The sequence below is a fragment of the Rhinopithecus bieti genome, unplaced genomic scaffold (assembly GCF_001698545.2).
Source record: "Rhinopithecus bieti isolate Rb0 unplaced genomic scaffold, ASM169854v2 scaffold_11944, whole genome shotgun sequence".
Lineage (NCBI taxonomy): Eukaryota > Metazoa > Chordata > Mammalia > Primates > Cercopithecidae > Rhinopithecus > Rhinopithecus bieti.
This window is the reverse complement of record NW_016807378.1, coordinates 3,120,144-3,133,171: the sequence shown is the minus strand read 5'-3', so window position 1 is coordinate 3,133,171 and position 13,028 is coordinate 3,120,144. Positions and strand designations below refer to the sequence as shown.

General features: G+C 45.1%; 1 protein-coding gene across 1 annotated transcript; it reads left to right on the top strand.

Moving 5' to 3' along the window:
- The first annotated feature begins 2,502 nt into the window (after positions 1 to 2,502).
- RASSF10 (Ras association domain family member 10) lies at positions 2,503 to 5,251 on the top strand. Its single transcript, XM_017881617.1, has one exon. It carries the CDS (start codon positions 2,747 to 2,749, stop codon positions 4,265 to 4,267), a length of 1,521 nt encoding a protein of 506 aa, XP_017737106.1. The 5' UTR covers positions 2,503 to 2,746; the 3' UTR covers positions 4,268 to 5,251.
- The last annotated feature ends 7,777 nt before the right edge of the window (positions 5,252 to 13,028 follow it).

The following is a 13,028-nucleotide window of genomic DNA, read 5'->3' as shown; positions in this document are numbered from 1 at the left end:
TGATCTTTAAAAAATCAAAATCTGTTCATGTTATGCCCTATGGTAGGCAGAATTCTAAGACAGCCCCATAATCCCTATCTCCCTGGGGGTGACTTTGGTGATTATATTACAGTACACAGCAAAGGGGTTTTTCAGATATAGTTAAGGTTATTAATCAGTCAACCTTAAGATAGAGAAATTATCCAGGTGGGTTTGACTAATCAAGCATTTGAAAAGCAGAGAGTTTTCTCTAGCTAGTGGCAGAAGAGGATGGTAGATTGATTAGAAGCAAAGGAGGACTGGATGGATTTGACATGTGGTTGCTGACTTTAAAGTTGCAGGGAGGGGGGTGGATATCCTATAGAAAGGATCTGAGAGAGTCCTGTAGGAGCTGAGAGTGACCCTGGAGGACAGCCAACAGGAGAATGGGGACCTCAGACCTACAACTGAGAGGAACCAGATCATGCAAACAACCTGAATGGATTTGGAAGTGGGTATTCCCCCAGAGCCTTCAGACAGGAACTTGAACCAGCCTATACCCTGCCTTTTGCCTCGGACATCCTGAGCAAAGTATGCAGCAGCCATGCCAACTTGGACTTGTGATCTACAGAACAGTGAAGTAATAGATGGGTGTTGTTTTAAGTCACTAGGTTTGTGATAATTTGTTACACAGCAATAGAAAACTAATATACCTCCCAGCTTTCCAACCCCCCAATAAAACTATTGGGGATTTACCAGGCCCAGGCAGTTAATCCTTACACCAGTTCTATTAGGGAGGTATTTTTTTATTATCAACGTTTTACAGATAAGGAAACTGAAGCTCAGAGAGATTAATACTTTTCCTAAGGTTATAGAGCTAGTAAGTGCTGCTGAGATTTTTACTTGGCTGTTCTGACTCCAGATTTGCACCCTATGGGTTCTCACTGTCTTTAAGGTAAATCCAAATACATAAGCATGGAATTAAAGGCCCTTCCTGATCCTGTTCCTGTTCAATCATTCAACCTCAATTTTAGACACTCCTCTCAAATACCTGACAGCCCCAGTAACTAACATGCTCTTGATTCCTGACTGCACTACAATCCCTTCTAGAATACTGCTTGTCCCTCCCCTTCATCTACTGTCCTTTTGGCAGACTCTAATTGTCCTTTGGGTCTTGCTTAAGACACCTCCTCTGGGGGAAAGACTTCCTTGCCCCTCCAAGATGGGTTGGATGCCACTCCATGTTCCCCCAAAACCTCTTGCTCTCCCTTATCAGAGGACACAAGACATTGTGTTGGGAATGTTTATTTGGCTGTGCTCTTCCACTGAATTGTGAACTCCTTGCAAACCAGAACTGGCGATTCGTTCATTGTCAAATCCCTAGCGATAGGACCTGGAGCACAGTAGGTACTCAATAAATATTTGCTGAGTGAATCACTGAATGAACAAAAGTGCTTTAGCCAAGAGGCAATGGGGAGCCATCCAAGGTCTTGAAGAAAGGGAGTGAGCTTATTATTAGACCTGTGCTCACAAGGACAAGCTAAGGGCAAGCCTTGCACGCAATGGATTATCCTCATCAGTAGTTAAGGATGAAACAAGTTCACTTGCATTGTGGCCTTGGGTTTCTTGCGCTGTAAACCTTGGCTGTTATCTCTTCTGGACCATGTCTGAATATTAGAAAATGCCAGAAGCCTTCACGGTTTCCCCTTATGGAGGTGGAAAGCATAAAAATAGCTTGTGACTTGGGTCTGGGCCCTGAACTCCCACTAGAATGAGGAGCCCCTCTCCCAAGAAGGCTGGGGGAAGCTAAGGTGAAGATGACGTGGAGACCCACTTACGTGACACTACAGGAAACCGGCAGCCGCCTCTGAACGTCTGTCCCCCTCCAGCCCAGACCGTTCCTTGCCTGCACTTGCTCCGGAGCACATTGCTGAATCTTGTTCTCCTTAGATATGCAAATACTGCTTCCTGTCGAGGAAGACTGGGAGGCCCTCCGCGTTAGAGGCAGCTCTTATAGCGCTAGCTGGACGTGGAATGCGATTAGAGCGTCTCCATTGGAGACCGCTGAGTGCCTCGGTTTCCCTGTCTGTGCAAAGTGCACTCCCCAGGCACCGCTGCCTTGAGGGACCAGGAAATGCGTCTGGAGGTGCCAGGAAAGATGAGAAGATAAAAGTCAAGATGCGTCCAGCTAGCTATAGACACAAGGAGAAGAGCCAGTAGGCCAAGGGAGACGCACAGCTGATCCGTGCCGAGGCGCGGGCTCCACTCCCTGAAGTAGAGGGGCCCTTGAATCTTCCCTTGCGTAGGCCCGCGGCAGAGCAGCGATTTGGCGAAAAAGGCCGAGACTCAGGATGTCCGCAACGCGAGCGAGGGGCGGACGGGGCGCACGCTGCACCGCAAGGCTGCAAGGGGCGGGCCTGGGCCCTGAGCCTCCTGTACTTCCAGCCACAGCTCTGGGCGCTGGGGGACGGGAAGGGGTGGAGCCACGTGGGGAGGAGCAAAACCCGGAGGTCCCGGGCACCTTGGGTAGAGCCAGAGCGGCGGGAGCCGGTCCCGGGCGCGTTGCCCCGGGAGCGCCCGTCGTCCGGGCAGAGCGCAGCCGTAACCGCGACCACAGCCACAGTCGCTTTCCAGCCTGCCTTCGGTGCGCAGCGGGGAAGCAGGGCTAGTGCAGCCGCAGGAGGCGGCACGGGCTCCTCTCCCATCCCAGAGCTACTGGGCTGCCCTTGCTGTCCTTTCTGCCCCAGCAGAGCCCGGCTGGACCTGCCACCTGCGCCCTGGTTGCGCCATGGATCCTTCGGAAAAGAAGATATCGGTATGGATATGCCAGGAAGAGAAGCTGGTGTCCGGTCTCTCCCTCCGCACCACTTGCTCGGACGTTGTGCGAGTGCTTTTGGAGGACGGCTGCCGGCGGCGACGGAGACAGCGGCGGAGCCGGCGGCGGGGGTCGGCCGGCGACCCGCCTGGCCCGGGAGAGCTTCCCGAACCTCCGGACAAGGACGACGAGGACGACGACGAGGCGCTGCCGCAGGGCATGCTGTGTGGGCCCCCGCAGTGCTATTGCATCGTGGAGAAGTGGCGCGGCTTTGAGCGCATCCTCCCTAACAAGACTCGCATTTTGCGCCTCTGGGCTGCCTGGGGCGAAGAGCAAGAGAATGTGCGCTTCGTGCTAGTGCGCAGCGAGGCATCGCTGCCTAACGCCGGCCCGCGCAGCGCGGAGGCGCGCGTAGTGCTCAGCCGAGAGCGCCCCTGTCCGGCCCGCGGGGCCCCCGCGCGGCCCAGCCTGGCCATGACCCAGGAGAAACAGCGGCGAGTGGTTCGCAAGGCCTTTCGCAAACTGGCCAAGCTCAACCGGCGGCGCCAGCAGCAGCCACCGTCGTCCTGTTCCTCCACTTCGTCGTCCACTGCCTCGTCCTGCTCTTCGTCTCCGCGGGCCCACGAGAGCGCGTCGGTGGAGCGCATGGAGACGCTGGTGCATCTGGTGCTCTCCCAGGACCACACCATTCGCCAGCAGGTGCAGCGGCTCCACGAACTGGACCGCGAGATCGACCGCTACGAAGCCAAGGTGCACCTGGACCGCATGCGGCGTCACGGGGTCAACTACGTGCAGGACACTTACTTGGTTGGGGCAGGCATCGAGCTCGACGGGTCCAGCCCGGGAGAGGAGCCAGAAGAGGTGGCGGCGGAGGCAGAGGCGGCGTCTGCGCCCCCTCTAGACGGCGAGGCGCAGGCGGCGGCGCTGGAGGAGCTGGCCCGGCGCTGCGACGACTTGCTGCGGCTTCAGGAGCAACGGGTTCAGCAGGAGGAGTTGCTGGAGCGCCTTTCAGCCGAGATTCAGGAGGAACTCAACCAGAGGTGGATGCGGCGGCGCCAGGAGGAGCTGGCGGCGCGGGAGGAACCCCCGGAGCCCGACGGCGGCCCCGAGGGCGAGCTGCTGCTGGAGCAGGAACGGGTCAGGACGCAGCTCAGTACCAGCCTTTACATCGGGCTGCGGCTCAACACGGACCTGGAGGCCGTCAAGTCGGACTTGGATTACAGCCAGCAGCAATGGGACAACAAGGAGCGCGAGCTACAGGGCCTTCTGCAAACTTTGCACACTTTGGAGCTGACAGTGGCACCGGATGGGGCTCCTGGCTCCTGCGGTCCCTCGCGGGAACCTGGACCTCAAGCCTGCGCCGACATGTGGGTGGACCAGGCCCGTGGACTGGCCAAGAGCGGTCCTGGCAACGACGAAGACTCAGATACGGGGCTGAGCTCTATGCATAGCCAAGACTCGGACTCCGTGCCCATGTGCGAATCCCTTGTCTAGGGGTAGCGGGGGGGAAACAGGGATCTCTTTTTTCTTGCAGAACGCAGTGGGCCGGCCGGCTCAGGGACTTGAAACCAGGCTGTTGGGCCAGGGGAGGGCTTAGGACGCTTGCCCAGGCTCGCGCTCATCTGGCTCCGGGGTGAGTGCGGAGGAGGGTGAAGGACGAAGAAGTAGGGTCCCCAGTACAAGTTCTTTAAAGAGAGGGAAGGAGGCAGGAGGCGAGAACCCCCTATATTGGAAAACAAATACCCCAAGGAAATTGACGTGGTCCGAGCCCATTTTCAAAGTAAGAAACTATTATGGAGATTTCACTACTCTTCTGTATGGGAAGGACTGGTGGCAGCTAGAATTTTAGTTTGTGGTATGAAATGCTTTTAAAAGAAACACTTGGATGAAAAGGAAATTCCTTGAATGTTAATTGTGACTGTAAACGTGTTAAAACTAGCCAAAGAGGACACACTGGTGTCGGTCTCAGCCTTTCTTACATCTTTGATAAAACCCATAGGCCCCAAAATCCTGGCTGTTTACATTTCTGCAGATTTGGGAGTTACCCATCTGCTAAATCATTTGTCTTTTATTTTCTTTCAAAGGCTAGACTGTATCGAAGTCTAACTCTGTATTTCCTCCTAGTAAACACAGTAGATGTTAAAAGGGAATTCTTTTCCCAAAATAACCTTTTATTATTACAAAAGCCAAACATAATCATTTGAGATATAAAATCCTGGCAAACATAATCCTGGTTAAAATTTAATCTGGGCCCTTTGGGGTTTGTCCCTGCAAAGGCAGGTGTGTTGTCCTTTAATTCATATTGCCACTTCATTGACTCAATCACTGTTATTTCAGAAAAAAATAAAAAGAAGTGGCAGAATTCAAGTTACGCACAACAAAACTTGCTGTTTAACAAGCACTCTTTGAAAGCAAAGGTGTGTTAGTGTTCAGCTTTTAAATTGAGCTATGTGATTAAAACCAACCATGACCTCAACGGATTTTACCCAAACTTGTCTAACTTCAGTATCTTTTGTCAGAGATTAATTAGTTACTTGTTCAAACTCAGATAGAGTAAATATCAGGGTTTCCTAGATAAGGCCAGAAAAGAAAAAATAAAACAAAACAATCTCATAGTACTCCTTGGGTGAACAATTTGATTAACAATGGCACATAGCCATGGAAAAAAAGATAAAAAATGAGTTAAGAACTTGAATTACTCTTTTCTGGCTCACGCCTATGCACATGCCAGGAGATGTAAGTGCGACACTATCTCAGTAGCTGGCGACAGAAGTGGTGGGGACTCCATGTAATTGTTCCAGTTATTTCAATTAAAACTTATCAGTTGTAGCTAGTTGATGGCCCTGCGGAAGGAGCCTGCTGGCCGATTTTCCTCTGCAGCTCAGTACTTCTGAGGAATGTGGGATCTAATCTGTCCTTAGGAGGTATTAACAATGGGGCATGTGTGTGGTACCAGCATGGTGCAGAAGCCTCTTATCAACCTACTCTTGAGGGGCTGGCTCCAGTTTCAACACTACATGTGAAGATAACTTAAGAGGCCTTTGCTTTATACAGAAGTTCCTTCCCTTGCAGAGATTCTCTATCTGCTTGATGCCAATGGGAGCCTGCCCTTCTGACTTCCTCAAACCACTGTTTGAGGTCAGACCTCCTCAAACCCCCACCCGCCCCTCACTGCCACCACCACTGCCCTGGTATTAAAACATGTGTGCCTGTTCGCAGATTTTCAAGTAAAAATGGGAATTTAAAGGCCATTTTCTTAATTGATGTTTTCAAAAGACATTAGCTGGCATAGCTATGGTTTTTTAGTTTCATCTGATGCAGGAAATGTCTATGCATTTGGTCTTGAATGTGATTAAAATGAGGAAGGGACTGAAAGAAACCCACCATCCCCAGACAATCATTTGATCCCATAAACACGAAACCTAATGATAGCTTTCGTTTTGAGGCAGAGGTAAAATCCTCATTAGAGTGTAACAAAATGCTACTTGTCTGAATGGTTTATGCTGACAATGGGCTGACCTGGTGGTTTTAAAATTATTGTGCTGTTTTTTCCCCCTCAGGGTGGTAGGGGAGGTGATTCTTGGACGTTTATTAACTCAAAAAGAACGCAGAAGTTGGCAGAACAGGTCTGCCTGGCAGAAAGGGGCTGTTTTCCTTTTCACTATTATTATTTTAAACTTTGATGGGCTGCTGACGTCAGCAAATATGCTTGACGCCTGTAAAGCAAATAAGCCACATCACAAGAAGAAGGCCTGTGGGATTTTCTGGTGCCCTAATTCTAGAACCTTCCCTGTCCTGACCATTTGAAGGTGCTTCTTTAGTCAGCTGTTCAGACAGCTGTGAGGCTTTATTGATAACAAATGGCAGCCTAGTTGGCCCATTTTTTTTCTTTTATCCAAATCAATTATATTCCTAAAAGGCTCTCTTGGTGAGTAGAAGAAAGGAGTGTGTAGAACATGCTGGCATGGGGGAGCGAGGAGGAAGGAGACAATAGTTCTTTTTACTGAGAGCTTTTGTAAGCCTGAGAAAGGTGAAATACAGTTATAAAAAGCACCAAAATAGTGCCTGTGCATAGGAAGTGCTTAATAAATGCTAAATACTTTAAATTTTCATTCACATTTATGGTCACCATGGCCCTAAGAATGAGAATAAATGCATGACAGGGAATGTACCAATGTCAGGATTTCAGGGCCCCTGGGAAAATTAACTCAGCTCCTATTCTCCAGTCCTAATGGAAATTCTGGGCAGAAACCAGCAAACTTAAGAAGGGTATGAAATGTAGGTCCCTTACCAGCCAGCCCCACCCTTTTTTTTTTTTTGAATTGAGATAATTTATTGTATTTTTGATCTGAGTTATCCCAGTCTCAGCCATCTCTCAAACCAAAAGATTCCATATGGCATCTCTATATTTGTTTATTTCCTTATAAAGTGTGTTTACTTTTTGCTGATTAGAAAAGTGTGTACACTATAGTCCTTATGATGAACCTGAAAATAACATAAATAAAAAGGCAAGAAAAGTCACTCTAAATCTCTGTACCAAAAACCTGTCACTACCAAGATTAGTATATTTACTTCTAAACCTTTTGAATTGTGCAGATTTCATATTTGCTTCTGTATTTAAAAATATATAATTTTGGTAAGATTGTATATACATGTTTATACTCAGGTTTTGACAGACTCCCTATAAACAGATCCACCCAAACTGGTGGATATACCATAGTTTACAGAACTGGGCATGTTACCAGTTTGTTTCTCATACTTTTTTTTATTGTTATAAAATAACACCATAATAAATTTATTTGTGCATGTATCTGTTTACCTAATTAGATTCCCACCCTCTCCACAATAAGATAGGTTTCCGGAAAGAGAATTCCCAGGTCAGAGTACACACATTTAGAGGCTTGATACTTACTGCCAAATTGCTTTTCAAAAGATTTGTTCTAATTATAATCAGCTATGCATGAGCGTGCCTGTTTCACTACCTCTTGACTTTCATTAGGTATTATATTTTGTTAGGAAAATATTTTAATCAAAATTTACTAATTAATTCTTTGTTGCCTCAGGAAGCCAAAGCTGACAATCACTGACTTAAAATGTTCTTACAACAGCAAGGGTGGGCCGGTGGATCAGAAGTGTTAGTTAAGAGGGTGTGGTGTTTTCTCTCCTTCCCATTTTTTTTTTCCTTCCCTGAGTACTTGCTAAAGGTAATATTAATAGAATTTTATCTCATATCAGAATTGGTCAATGATCTGAGAACAGAAGGGACAGAAACTCTATATAAGCAGGACTAAGGAGATAACAAATTGAATTAGAGTTATAAAAAGAAAATATTCGTTACCTTTTTCATCTTGAGTCTAGCGGAAAAGGCTATTCTTAGAAAGTGATGCCATAAAACATATTTGATTTTGTGCTTCTCCATACCAACCTCTGTCAAAATTACATCAAAATAAACACATAAATCAAGTTGTTTATAAATAATCTGTAATTAAGTTTAGATTTTTCTAGGAATTTCTTTCTACATATGATACACACTTGAGGTTGTTCTTAATATCTTGAAAAGAGAAGATTTGATTATGACAATCTGTGAAATTTCCATTGTGATAATGGGAAGACAGCTGTGTGCTAATCACACTCACATCTGGAAGGTGGTATCAACCATGGCCGTGCTGGTGGGAGCTGTCCCCAGCACTTTTAACAGGCCTTGCTTCTGTTTGAGCCTCTGGGTACATAAGAATGAGGGAGGAGTTGAAGGAGGGAGTGCCAGGCTTTCCAAGGATCTTTGTGTGTGGCATTAGGTATGCACACCTGGCTCAGTGCATCTTTGGCCACATTGACCCCATTGTGCTCATGGAGACCTTGCATGGGTTGCTTTGAAGGCCTGCTGCCCCCACAACCTCTCCCCTTCCCATCCATTCCCATGCAAATCTTTCCTGTTTCAGACACTTCTAGGATTTCCCATAGCTTTCGAGATAAAAATCCACATTTCTTAGCAGGATTGAGAAGGTGTTGGTTTTCCAGCTCAAGATCCCTCCTTTAGGTCCACCCTCCCCCACTTAAGACCACGGAATTGAGTTGATTCTATTTCTTCATTCGGGTCACACTATCATCCTCCTTTTTATGCATGTGCCCTTTTCTATATTCACTTTACTTCATGTTCTCCTTCCTCTCCAATCCCACTCCCATTTCCCTCCTTGCTCTTATGATAGGCACCTATTCCAATGCATTAATCTACAACCTTCCAAACCATCTTATATATTCAAGGCTGCCATGTTGCACACTGTGCACTAGTCACACTCATGCCTGGAGTGTAAGTAGCACACAGTGTGCAACATGGCAGCTCCCATTCCCACTCCCTTTTCCCTCCTTGCTCTCATGATAGGCACCTATTCTGACATCAATCTACAACCTTCAGTATTCAAGCCTGCCATATTGCATACCCTCAGGGGGCACCTTTCATGTTGTATTCTGGCATCTTTCCCCAGAGGGCACCATTTGCATGGAAAACTGTGTGAATTGTAACCCTGAGGCTGAGCAATGTGCCTGCACAGTTCATATGCTTGTGTATGCATATGTATCCTTGACAGTAGACTGAAACTGTCTGTATGCTTGTGTTTAATATATATGACTTTATTGAGCTATAAAACTTACTATATTTCTTTCTTTTTCACATGACACTAAGTTTGTGCAAGCATTCTGCATTGGTATATGCAAATTTAGACCTTTTTTTTTTTTTACCTGCATGGTATTCTGTCACTTTCTATTGTTCCTTAGTGAGCGATATCTAGGTCGTCACCAATTCCTTGCTATCTCAAACAAGGTATCGATGAACACAGATAGAAATCAGTGGACATATGTGAGTGCCGAACTGCAAGATTGCTCTGCCAAATTGCCATTACAGGCTAGGCTCTTACTAGGAGTGAAGATTTCCATATTCCCCACAAGCACTTGATATTGACCAACCTTCTACTATTTGCAAATCTGCTTTAATTTGCATTTCTTTAAAATCTAGTAAAGTTGGGCTTCATTTGCTTGTTATCTTTTAGGTCCCCTTTTGTTAATTGCCTATGTTGTTATTGACCATTTTTCCTTTGAGTTTCACTTTTCTGGCAGATTTTCAGAAGTTCCTTAAATATTCTGAACATTACTTTCTTTTAACCTTAGAGCAAGTGTATCTTCTATCTGCCCTCCATCTTTAACTGTGTCCCTGGTATCTGTTGTTGAAAATGTCTTTACTTTTAATGTAGTCAAATTTAGCATCCATCTCCCCTGTGACTTGTGGTTTGAGGTTCTTGTTTAAGTAATGTAGTCACAAAAATATGGTTCTATATATTTTCTTCTACTAGCTTCATTCTCTCTCTCTCTCTTTCTCTCTCTCTCTTTCTCTCTTTGGTTCTTTCTTCCTCTATCCCTCCTTTCTTCCTTCTCCCTCATTTCTTCTTCACAGATGAAGTGAAATACTTCTGTGGAAATAAGCTTTATCTCATCAAGTTTTACCCTAAAGAATAGTTTAAATCCTGATTATCCTGAAACGTAGACTAAATTTTTGTATTTTTGGTAAAGATAGGGTTTTGCCATGTTGTCCAGGCTGGTCTCGAACTCCTGGTCTCAAGGGATCTGCCTGCTTTGGCCTCTTACAGTGCTGGGATTATAGGCAAGAGCCACTGTGCCCAGCCTAACTTTCTTTTTTTTTTTTGAGACGGAGTCTCACTCTGTCGCCCAGGCTGGAGTGCAGTGGCACGATCTCTGCTCACTGCAAGCTCCACCTCCCAGGTTCACGCCATTCTCCTGCTCAGCCTCCCCAGTAGCTGGGACTGCAGGTGCCCGCCACCATGCCTGGCTAATTTTTTTTGTATTTTAGTAGAGAAGGGGTTTCACAGTGTTAGCCAGGATGGTCTCAATCTCCTGATATCATGATCCGCCCGCCTCGGCCTCCCAGGGTGCTGGGATTACAGGCATGAGCCACCATGCCCAGCCCCAGCCTAAGTTTCTTACCTTGTATTTTTATTTACCAGTGTTCAAAATAATGAGGTTGTCCACTAGCATTCTCCAAAGGTAACTAACAGTTTTTCGTGTTTGTTCATCTTTTAAGGATAATTATAAAATTTTAAATTTAAAGTATTTCATTTGTTTCAAACCACTGTGGTTATTAATATTACTGTTGCTCCATTTATCTATGTAACAAACTTGTACATCCTGCACAGGTTCCCTGGAACTTAAAATAAAAGTCAAAAACAAACAAAAAAAATGCTGATGCTCAAATTGTCCCCTCTTTAGCTAGTGGGAGCCTTTTCAGGTCAGCTTCTGAATTCTTTTCACACAGTTTTCATAGTCTTTGATAGTGTTCTTTGCTCTCTGGTAGGTCAAACTATTTCCAGCTCCTACTGTTCATTTTCTGTGCCAGTCCTGAAATCAACCATCATTACAAGGAGTCCTGATTCCTTTTAGTGGGAAATGATATTTAGAAGCCACAGTCTGGATGCTAGGGGTGCTCATTGCCACTAGGTTAGTGATTGCTTTTAGGACTTTTCAGTGTCAATGTGTAGAAAATATGGTTTTGTTTTCTTATTATTCTTTTGTTTGTTTGGCTTTTGTTTTGTTTTCTATTATTTTTAAAATTGTGATGTAATATATACAACATAAAATTAATCATTTTAACAATTTTTAGGGCTGGGCATGGTGGCTCACACCTTCCCAGCACTTTGGGAAGCCAAGGAGGGCAGGTTGCTTGAGCCTGGGAGTTCAAGACCAGCCTAGGCAACATACCAAAACCCTGTCTCTACTAAAAATACAAAAAATTAGCTGAGTGTGGTTGCGCATGCCTGTAGTCACAGCTACTTGGGAGGCTTAGGTGGGAGGATCGCTTGAGCCCAGGAGGCAGAGGTTGCAGTAACCTGAGATCATGCCACTGCACTGCAGCCCGGACAACAGAGTGAGACCTTGTCTTAAATTTTTTTTTTTTTTAATTTACAGTTCATTGGCATTAAGTACATTCACAGTGCTTTGCAATCATCACCACTATCCGTTTCCAGAAATTTTTCATAATCTCAAATAGAAACTCCGTATCCATTAAACAATAACTTCTTTCCTTCTTCCAGCCCCTGGTGACCTGTAGTATCTTTGTGAAGAATGCCTATTTGAGCCATTTCACCATTTAGAATTGGGTTTTTGAGGGGGATGGGAATTGTTGAGTTGGATTTATTTATTTATTTTGGATATTAATTACTTATCAGACATGTTATTTGCAAATATTTTCCCCCATTCCATTGTTTGCCATTACTGAGTGTCTCTATTAGTCTGTTTTCATGCTGCTGATAAAGGCATACCCCAAAACTGGGGAATTTATAAAGGAAAGTTTAATTGACTTACAGTTCCACATGGCTGGGGAGCCCTCACAATCATGGCAAAAGAGCAAGGGATGTCTTATGTGACAGCAGGCAAGAAGAGAGCTTGTGCAGGGGAACTCCTCTATATAAAACCACCAAATCACATGAGACTTTTACTCACTATTATGAGAACAGCATGAGAAAGACCCACCCCTGTGATTCAATTACTTCCCACTAGGTTCCTCCCCTAACATGTTGGAATTGTGGGAGCTACAATTCAAGATGGGATTTGGGTGGGGACACAACCAAACCATATCAGGGTCTTTGATGCACAAACAGTTTTAAAAGTTTGATGAAGTCCAACTTATCTATATTCCCTTTGTTGTCTGTGCTTTTGGTGTCATATCCAAGAAATCCTTACCAAATCCAACATCATAAAACATTCTCCCTGGGTTTTCTTCCAAGCATTTTGTGGTTTTAGCCCTTTTGTGTTTAGGTCTTTGATCCATTTTAGTTAATTTTGTAGATGGTACTCCAACTTTATTCTTTTGCATATGGATATTTAGTTTTCCCAGAACCATTTGTTGAAATTATTATCCTTTCCCTATTAAATGGTCTTAGCACACTTGTCAAAAATTAATTGACCACACATGCAAAGGTTTATTTCTGAGTTCTCCTTTCTGTTCCATTTGTCTATACATCTTCCCTTAGTCTAGTTCCACACTGGTTTAATTGCTGTAGATTTGTAGTAAAATTTGAAATCAGGAAATGTGAGCTTTCTGTATTTTATCCTTCTTTTAAAAAATCATTTTGGCTATTTTTTGGAAGTACCATATGACTTTTAGGATGAATTTTTCTGTTTCTGAAAAAAAAAAAAAATGCCAGTGGAATTTTGATAGGGATTGCAGTGAGTCTTTAGATACCTTTGGATT

Coding starts and splice junctions, on each gene's coding strand:
- RASSF10 (XM_017881617.1), top strand. CDS start 2,747: ATGGATCCTTCGGAAAAGAAGATATCGGTATGGATATGCCAGGAAGAG.